We start from the raw sequence: 10,398 nt of genomic DNA on the forward strand, positions 1-10,398 counted from the left end.
TGATAATGGGCCTGATTGCCTGCCCAGCCCAGAAAAGCCCAATCTGAAAAAATGGGCTAGGCCTGGGAACATTAAAAATTGGCAAAACGAATATATTTAATATATAGTCTACATGTTAATTATATTAACTAATTATATATTATAATAACAAAATCATATACTACATGTTAATGAAGATATTAATGTCGGGTCTGTTGGGTGGGTCTGGTGCTGACCTTTCAGGATTGAACTTGGTCGGCCCGATGTGCGGACTAGGATGGGCCTGCGCGTAAAGATCGGACCTACTTCTGCTGTAGGGCCTGGCCCGACGATCAGCCCTAGTCATGACTCCTGCAGCTCCACCTCCGTCTACGTGAGCCATTCATACAAAAGGCATCGAGTCATCGGGCCCAACAGGCTGGGACAAAGCCTGCACGGCACGGTCAGTCGCTCTCATCGTTCCCTTCAGTGTGGGACAAAAGCCTGCACTGATCTTTAAAGTAAGGAACCTTTTCCCTTTGAGGCTCGGATTTGGAATCCGGCATGACGATGAACACTAGACCAATCTCTTAAACGGATTCTGAAAGTTTCTCCAGTAGTGCCAGACAAAGACGCAATATTGAAGCATTCTAACAATCTTCTTTACAGATCATGAAATATAATGATATATGTGTTTTTTTAGACAGAACAAAAAGTAAACTTTATGTTAGAACTAGGATTAAATAGTACACTGCCGGAGCCTCCCTTAGTACAACCCTGATAAAAGTTCTTCATAATTACAAGTAATCGTTTTATTATTTCATTAAATTATGTTTATTCCACATGATAATGGAACCTCACAGCAGTAGCCGTGGACCATGTAAAAGTAGATAGTGTTCACAAGGTCTATGCGGCCAGCGCTTTTATCTCACCAGAAATTTCATACAAATTGATGTGACTGCCAGGATTCTCCCACTGAAGAAGCTCCAAGAGCCCGTTCTCTATCTCTCTTGTCTCTTTCATCAAGCCCCCAACGCAAAACGCAAAGGTAGCCAGGCAAAGGACCACTTGGCTCTTCGAGTCCTCAACTACATCTACGTCATGCCTCTCCACCACTTCTACCGCATGTTGGAGGAAAAGAGCAAGAACCTTCTTGGTTTCCTCTTCATCAGCACTCAGAGCCCGATAACTTCCCAGCTCAAGGTCATTAGGCTCGCTCCTCCTCTGCAACTCCTTTTCCAGTTTTCCTAATGAATTCACTTGAAGGACTTCCTCGAAGCACTTCAATGAAGAGCCAACCATCTTCTTGAACTCCTCCATGTCCCCCCTGATGGTCTCTTGGATCTCTTTCCAAGCAGCTCCAAGCCCATGAGATTCTTCTGCTAAGACCTCCATACCATGAACCAGGAAACATAGTAACTCCACCATCTTAGACAAGAAGCCTTGGAGCTTGTGGTAAGAAGCCATAGGGAAAGGCACGAACCAAAAGTTAGGCTCCATCTGAGCTTCATCAATGTACTTCCTTAGTGCATGCACTTCTTGTTTTAGCTTCTTCTGCTTCTCTTTCAATGGCACAGGACCTGTTGATGGAACCAATGACTCAATGCACTCGTTGAGTGTCCGAAGGATCCTGGATACTTGGGCTCTTGCCAGAGTAGAAGCCCTTGTGGGTTGTAATAGGAGCTCAACAAGTATGGAGCAAGATAACCCTATGAAGGTCTCAGTGAGTCTTGAAATGGCGAAGACAGTAGGAGGGCCATAATTTCTCCTACCCAGTATTATTAATGTGGAGATGATAGCGGCGATTCCTCCTGCATGGCCATACATTCGGCTACGTCGTAGAAAGCTAGTGAAAATAATCCATGGGAGGAGGGCTAAGAACCTAAGTTCCATAAGATTTTGAGAGATGACCGATGCCAATACTCCATAGACCGATCCGATGGCAGTCCCTTGCGCTCTATCATTCGCCAACTTAAATGTGGCCTCTCTCCCTGGGCTGATGGTGATGGCTACGGTAAGACCTGACCAGTACCCATTATTTTTGCTGAACAGCACTCCAAAGAGCACGGCAAGGCCTAGAGAGAGAGAGCACTTCAACGCAGCCACAAGCCTTTCACTACTTACGTTCATGGAGCAAGTATTCTTGAAATTCCTTCTTTTGGTGCTAGGCTCATCTTTGGACGCGATTGTGGTCTGCTCAGTGGTTGGCATCACCTTGTTTTCTTGGGCACCGTCGGCTGAGGGAGTGGTCAGGGTTCCATTATAAAGGAGGTTAATGCAGAAAAGAAAGAACAATAATGGTGAGAAGTCTTTGAGATTTGGAGGGATAACAGGTAATGATAGGTGGGGTTTATCTAGGAGCTCTCTTCTGGCCATGAAGTTTTCTTGTTTTGCGTTAGCCGTGATGTTTTGTTCTCTTAGTCTAAAAGTAATGTGGTCTCTTAGGCTGAGCAGATTAACTTTGTGCTGCTGTTGGTCAAAAAAGTTTACAGGAAAGGATGTGGTGGAACTTAGAGCAATCTCCATTCCCTTTAAAGTTGTCTCTATGTCTTGCAAGCTATCTAATGGCTCCTTCAAATGGGGTGGTAAGAACCTGAAAGGAGGTCTTTCCCATTGTGAGCTTCCCTGTCCAAAAAATTGAGTGTAATTTAAATCAGAAGAGGAGAAAGAAAAATAGTATAAGTACGATAAGGGTTTTGATGCGCTTAAGGAATGATAAATTGTTCGTGAATTTGATGAGAAAATAAAACGATAGCACTTAAGAGTAAACGTCAACTGAGTTATTGCTCTTGGCAGTTGCATACAATTATTTGCGGGAATTTTGCACTTGTTATTGAAATGCCGTCTACTTCACGTTATCGTCTCATAACTTTATCAGGCCCTCATGCTAACTCCATTTCTTTGGAAAGCTATTTGAGTGGCAGTATGAAGATTTTGATGGTATTAATCGTGAGATACACCTTGATATCTCACAGTGAGAGAACCGTGACATCCATGTTTGCGCCTAACATTATAGAGATGGACAGTAGCTGTATTTAAGGACCACTATGCATCTCAATAGTTTTCAAGGTGCAGCATGAGGTGGATTGGATTATATCCATGGCCAATACTTGCATTCTTGCCGGCTAGTGGAGCCAATCTATCGTTAAGGTCTATCGTGTAATGGCATTTATGCAGAATATTGGACCTATCTTCGACCAACTTTAGTGTCAGCCATGCATCATTCAAGATGTATGAGAGATATCCAACAAAGAAGTAGTGCATGCACATGAGCTGCACGCAGCTGCTCATAAGGTTGAAATTCAACCAATGCTGGATCTAAACAATTCTACGATATAATCCAATCCCTCAAATGATCTCTTCAATATATTTTTCTTTTAAAAAGAGAAAAGTAAAGTCAAAAGTAGCGCCTTTTGAATATGAGTGGGGCTCCTAGGTGGCGCGTTCGTGGAGCCAAACCGAAGGAAGAGCAAAAGGAAGGTTGGGCGAGGCCACCCGGCCTCATCAAATTTTCATCGAGATAACAAAATGTAGTGAAGGTAGAAATCAAATCCAGATTTCTTATGTCGCCGCAAAGAGACTATACTAGCTTGGCAAGCTAGTGTCCTCGCAAGGCTTTGCATTTTTTATATCCTTACATCACTTGTATTACTCATGCCATGTTCTAATAGTTAATAAGTCCAAAATGTATCCAACCTGTACTGACCCATGTCCTTCCCTCAAATGGCTAGCTCGAAGGTATTATTTAGGTTCCTTAGTCTTATATAACTACCCAAAGCTACTTAGTGCATAATTAATGTGGGACTAAATGCATATATATACGGATCCTTACATATTCTTTTCATTTAAGCTTTAGCATCCCTGTCAAGCTAAAGATATAAATTCATTCAAATCTAATACTACAAGTTCAATTATAAATACTATGATCAATACATGGTTAATGAGCCCATGCTGCAATATCTCCTAGTCCATATGGGTCAGATCCATACTTATTCATAAAGACTAGGTTGAAGTATTATTTGGGTTTCTTAGTTCTGTATAAATATTCAAGATCTACAGAATGCACAGTCAGATGTAGAGTTTAACACATGCCTATACGGCCGGGTTATCATACATCCTAACTTAGTTTAGATCGATATGTATGAATGAATTTATCAAGCATGCACTGCAGTATAGATCATGCACGAATTTCAAAGAATCAAGTATACAAGATTAATCTTTACTACGCACTTTGCGGTGGGCTGACGGGTGTTCGCTCCCCGAACCAATGAGGTCCAGAATTGTAGGATTATCTAGTCGGCATCAGCTTGAAGCTGACGAGGATACTAGTTTGGCCACTTTATTCTCTAAATCCGATTCTTGGTAAGCCTATGCGGTCCCTACATGATGTGAATTGCTTAAAGCCATCTAATAGGGGCATGGTATGATGACGCAGGGTAGCACTTCTCTTCGTATGTTTATATTTTATAAAAAGCCCGCAATATATGAGTCTTGAATTGTCTTAATTATATCCTTCTTCCAAAACTTTTCCTCTTCTTTCCTCAGATTCGGTATCCTTTGGATACATCGAAAGATCGCTTATAACTTAGAATAATAGTAATTTTTGCTCATACTTAACAAAGGCTGTGTGGTCATTACCTCCCTTTACCAAAAAAAAAACTTAGAATAATAGATTATCTTCTCTTTTTGTTTGGTCGTTCCTACAAGGATTTGAGAGTTTAGTGAGGATGATCAGATCCCTACGCAAAGCAAAAGCCAAAAACTAATCTTACTTGCTTTTGTTTTATGTTCTGAAGAAGCTTGGTGCTCTCAGCGGCTAAGCATCGAGCCTGAGAGGTTAATGCAGCCATGCAAGCATTATTATCAGCATAGAAGGCATTCACCAAAAGCCTCAGCCTCTCCGTCGCCACCTCCATGTATAGCTTGCTCTTCTCTCTTACCTACGATAAGAATAACACCACAAGTGGTTATACATGGTCGTACTTTTAAAAGTATGATTATTTTTTTTTTGACAAGAATATAAAATATCTAGTACATCTGAAATACATAACGTGAAAAGTCTAAGATTCCAGCGCTACGGGCTGGCCTCTAATGCTCGCCATTCTTAACCTCTTTTTTTTCGTTTATGGTTATAGAAAAGGAAATGTGAAGAGCAGATAAAACAGCCACTTGGATTCAATTTCGCGAGGCCTCTTATTTTCAACCTTCGCTTGTATTCCACATACCAAATACCAGCAATAATATATACATACGACATACCTTCGGTATAGTTAGCTGCGTCGATAATATGGTTACCTCATAGCATGCAAGGCGAGGATAGGGGAACAGTATTATAGCTGCATCGATAATATAGTTAGTTACCTCATGGCATGCAAGGCGAGGATAGGGGAACAGCAATGCAAGAACAGATGCCACGACTCCGACCGAAGTGCTGGCCGCAACATGAACCGGATGCCACACAGACTTGACGTGATCGGGGCCGACCTGCTCGAAGGGAGCTACATAGATGATGACGATCTGGCCGAGGGCGATGCGCTTGGCGATCAGGTCAGTGGAGCCCGGCAGCGCAACCACAAACGAGCTGAGAACCACCGCGAGGGTGGTGGCGGCGATGGAGAAGCCGTCGGGCCGGATCAAGAACAGGGCCAGCATGGCAGGTAGCACACCGAGGACTGTCCCATACAGTGCACTTGCAGCACCATGCAAGGAGTCCCCCAGCGTCGCCTCCCCTGCGATCAGAATCGCGGTCACATAGGAGAAGGCAGGGAACGTCAGATGGGAGCGGAGAACGCTCGGGCTATAGATTGTTGCGACACCAACGATGGTGCATGCTAGCGCCGTACGGAGAGAAGAGCCTAAGCGAGAGCGCCACAAGGAGCGACCATGATTGGTTGCAGAGGAGGTAGTGATGGCGGCACTTCTATTTGGAAGTGTCGTGCTCCTACTAACACTCATTTGGAGAGAGAGAGAGCTGTGAAGCCAGAAAAAAGGTCAGAAAAAGGAGAGAGTTGTTGTTCTACTACCGGCTATCGATCACAACTCACTGGCATGCATGGAGCAAGGATTGGAGGGGTTCTTGTAGGGAGAGCCGACGGGGTGAGGCGGCAAAGTTGACCCACCAAATGGGTCGCAATTCGCAAAGCCTTTCTATTACTTTTTCAGGTTTTTGATACTTAATGTCCCCCCCTTTTTTTTTCTTTTCTTATGCTTGGCCGTTTGTGGCCACTCTTTAGATGGCACTTGCTTTTAGATAAATGAAGACTCGGCTAAGCTATTAATCGTGCTGGTATTTGCTACCCATATAATACGATCTGATTTATTTGATAACTCGGTCCGGTACGCCAATTACTTGCCCTTTTCGTGTACTTGCCCTTTCCGTGACTGATATCCGACGTCAGGGTAGCGGAGAGAGTTTTCTCAAGGAAAGAAAGGAGAAAAGTGGGGGGGGGGGGGGGGGGGGGGGGGAGCCAGAGAACATTGGACCTAGTGCTCATGGTTGGTACCGGGACTGGTGCAACAGGAGGAAATAAAACTGGAAAAAAAAAATACAGAAATCTTACACACCATGAAACAGCCAAGGGAAAGCACGTTCACCATCAAGATGGCCGCACGATGAAAATAGAGCTTTAATTTCACCGGAGTGGCCTAGGTTCGAGACATAAGAGTATCAATTAAATGCGGAGACCGAATATCCCCAGCCGTCTGCTTTATCCGGTGAAGCCGTTATCTAGTCTGCCATTACTTAGGTGGTGCTGGTGTGACGTACTTACACGGAAATAAGGCTGTCATGCTGGTGGAGCTCTGCCACGGATGAGGAGAATATAAATAAAAAAGTTCTAGGGGAGGAGGCTAGTGGGAGTTGCTACGTGGTTGAGGTTCTCCCTTCTTTTTTTCTTCTCTTTTTTTTCTCTAAGCAAAAAAAAAAAGCACGATATTTTTGTTTTTAGAATATTGAAGCAAGAATACGATGACTTCATATTGGGTCTCCCACATCTATCATGAAGTCAAGAGGTCCTCTCGCTGCTTTGCGAATGCCAGAGCTAAGCTTAGGAGCAGAGACAATTTCCCGGAGGATCTCATGCTTCTCGGAGTGAATGCTAATGCCCAGCATGTCGTTTTTGACAAGGGGATATAGCTGTGCTTGTTCTTTTATTCTGTTTTTCCTTTTTCTTTTTCATTTTTTCTGTTGGGTTCGGCCCTTAAAAACGATTAGACGAAGAAAGAAAAAAAATCAGCAATAAGTATAATATGGATAGAAAGCAACTTCTCTTTGGAACACGTACGCAATATTTAAGTTTTTTTTTTTTTTATGAATAATAGGAGGGGGGGGGGGGAGACCCCACCCACGTAGCTCCGTCCATCAGAGAATGTTCGATGCAGGTAGAAATTTGACTCATATCTTTTCCAATTCGTGGGCCACCCCACGTGTGAGTACGTTACCCTAGTGCCACCTCAATGCCAGCTGGACCAGATAGCGGTCCCATCGAGCGTGTCCAAGTGGAGGACATCCGGTCCCCATATTTAATCGATGCCCGTGCGTTTCGAACCTGGACGGCGCCGGTGGAAAAAGAAAAAAAACTACCTGCACTATAATTGTCCAGATTCAAATATATGAGAATGCATCATCTAAGATGTAGACCTTAAATCTCTAGTTATCAGACTTGAGGTTTGAATCTCTAGTTAATTTACAAATCCAAGTTAACTTGTCATAACTAAATAAGACTACATCTAGGCATGCTGCTTCTTATTCAGATTTTTTTTTTTTTTTTTGAACCTATAGCTAGTAAGCTACGAATGTTCCTTGGATTCACAGTCTTTAGACTGGAATTCTACTCATTACCACTATTGCAGGATTAAGATCTTAACTTTTACTTGGCAATAATGATGTCAAGGGACATCAATAGCTCAAGCTAGACGTTTTCAATGAGCTGAGTGAGGAAATTAAGTAAACTTGCGATTCTATTTGCAAATTTCTAAAACGAAAAGGTTTTGTATGTACATAGGTCATGAGAAAGTCTTTATATGGGAATTAATTTATAAAGAAAGAAGCTATATGCAAAAAAGAAAAATTATAATTATAACTTATCATGTAGAACTGTTTACATAGGTGGTTTGTTTGGCATAAAACAATTTACTAACATGTAAAATCAAGGAAGTAATTAGATATCATATTAGCACTCTACTTCTAAATATGGGAAGATAAAAGAATTGGATAGTATATCCAAACTAGTTTTCAATTTAGAAGCGAAGCACTTATGCAATATCCTGCAATGATATCGAGCGACTATAGATTATGAAAATAAATGATGTTAAATAGCGCTGCGAGAAACATGTTATAAAATGACATGTTACGTGATAACTATGTGTAAATCATAGAAGAAATATCTAAGCACACAGATATCTTATACACAAGTTATGTATAAGTTTCTCATTGCTTTCTTGGCAGCTTGTTTTGTGCTAATAAAAGAAGGATCAATAGGATGGTTAGCCATCCACCATGTAACTTCTTCTCTATGAGATTTTTTCAGAGATCTCTCCGGTAGTCAGGAAAAGGTGATACTCCTAAAGATCCACAATGTATCACTATTTTCATAAAATATATATGCTAGCTAGATACTAGATAGTCTTCGTGATTTTACTTATTTGTTTATATATATTTATTTATTTACTTTTGTTTGGGGGTTAGGGGAGAGAGGCTGAGTTTCCTCATGATCTTCTTTAAGTTGCTTTAAAAGGATTTTGTCCATGATCTCCTATTTCTTTTGCTTGCTTGTAAAAAAAAAAGAAAATTCAATAAGCTTCACCTTCTGTTATGACTCTCTTAATGTTATTATGCATCTACCTCGAAATTAAGTAGGATCTTCTCCATTCAGCCAACCTGCAAATGTCAGATAAATTCACTAACCACACAGGAGAGAACCATCAATCGTAAAAGTCAAAGACCACTCTCTCCTAATAGTGATATTTCTGAAAGCAAGAGAGAGGATAGAAGTACAGTACGAGCAAGCACACACCATTGAGGCCCGAACATCATGGTGGGGGAACCACTGCTCAATGCTCATCCTCGCAATCCTTGAGGCCGGGAAGGGTCAAGTGGGCATTCGATGAGGCACGTACCTAATTTCCATCCAGCAGCCACGTTAGATAAAAAAGACTAGCTGTGTTCCTTCCACAGCGAGCACCTCAGTGCCACCCCTCCAAGGCCTGTCCCTCTCACTGGTAAACCCCACCCCCGCCACCTTTTTCTCTTTTAGTATCATGAGGACCAAGGGAGGAGGAGGACGGCCATCTTCTAAGCGTGCCCAAATGCCCATGTATGGTCTATCGATCCCACGCGTCAACCAGGCTTTCTGGGTGGAACGCAACACTCGATCCCACCTTTTCCCTTCGATGCTGTGGGCCATTTTCGGCCTCATATCCACCACCAACCCTCTCCTCCTTTCGTTCTGGCTAGACTGGATACAATATGGGTCCTGGGTGGGGCGAAACCCCCCCCTGCGTGGTCACCAACAACCAACCCTTTTGTCGCAATCTACAGGCAAGGAGGTGCGTTCCAATGCAAGATTTCCAAGTTGGTTCCTCGGTGGTGATGACGGCTGATTAATGGGATCGAGCCTTCAAGAACCGGCTGCATTTAGAAAATGCCAGCATTCCATTCCATTACATTCCATTGCATTGTTTTTTGTCTGCATAACCACAAGGATATATTCCAAAATCTAATACCAATTATCTCATCAATGTCTCTACGTCCACGCAAGAATTTGTATGGAAACATGTTTTCCTTTGAAAAAGACAAATTTTATTAATATTTTTCATGAAAATTTTTCTTTCTTATCGAAGTGATTGTACGTGTGTGTGTGTGTGTCTATATATAGAGAGAGAGATATATATTTTCCTTTTCCTTCTCTATAAATTATCTCGCAACCAAAGTATATCCCCTAGATTATGGCTTATCGAAGAGATCAATCTGCCTGCCATGTCAAGCTAAAACTGTGGACTTGGATGTGAACAAATTTTCGATATCGAATCAATTAGCTACATGCATATGTCCAGCCAAGATGATTAGAGAGAGGTGCAGAGATGGCCACACATGCCATGGATCGCAGATGGTCCTGTTCGAGATGATGTGTGACAGATCATGCGACTGCAGCTCCAATCAAGTTGCCATGAATTGTCAAAAAAAAAGAAGAAGAAAAGCACCGGTCTTGTGGGGTCTACTGATCTTCTACGCTTTGTGGTGAAGTTATAGTGTTAGAAGCACTTCCTCTTCCGGACTACCAGTTTGTGGCTCTGGAGATTGGAATCCTGTGTGTTACCTTACCAAGTTTCTTCAGATATGCTATGATGCCGGAATTGGCCAATTGGGCTATTGGAACATCTTCTGTTATGACAAACGATGTGGCAACCGTCTATCATGGAAACCAGAGAAAAGAACCATAT

At 42.3% G+C, this 10,398-nt stretch overlaps 1 protein-coding gene across 1 annotated transcript; it reads right to left on the reverse strand.

Moving 5' to 3' along the window:
* Positions 1-652: 652 nt before the first annotated feature.
* On the reverse strand, positions 653-5,987 carry LOC103716990. Its single transcript, XM_017845169.3, has 3 exons — positions 5,320-5,987; positions 4,731-4,898; positions 653-2,583 (listed from the first exon to the last, which is right to left on the reverse strand). Exons 1-3 carry the CDS (start codon positions 5,911-5,913, stop codon positions 865-867), a joined length of 2,481 nt encoding a protein of 826 aa, XP_017700658.2. The 5' UTR covers positions 5,914-5,987; the 3' UTR covers positions 653-864.
* Between the last annotated feature and the right edge of the window lie 4,411 nt (positions 5,988-10,398).

Source organism: Phoenix dactylifera, chromosome 3 (genome assembly GCF_009389715.1).
Source record: "Phoenix dactylifera cultivar Barhee BC4 chromosome 3, palm_55x_up_171113_PBpolish2nd_filt_p, whole genome shotgun sequence".
NCBI classification, from domain to species: Eukaryota; Viridiplantae; Streptophyta; class Magnoliopsida; order Arecales; family Arecaceae; genus Phoenix; species Phoenix dactylifera.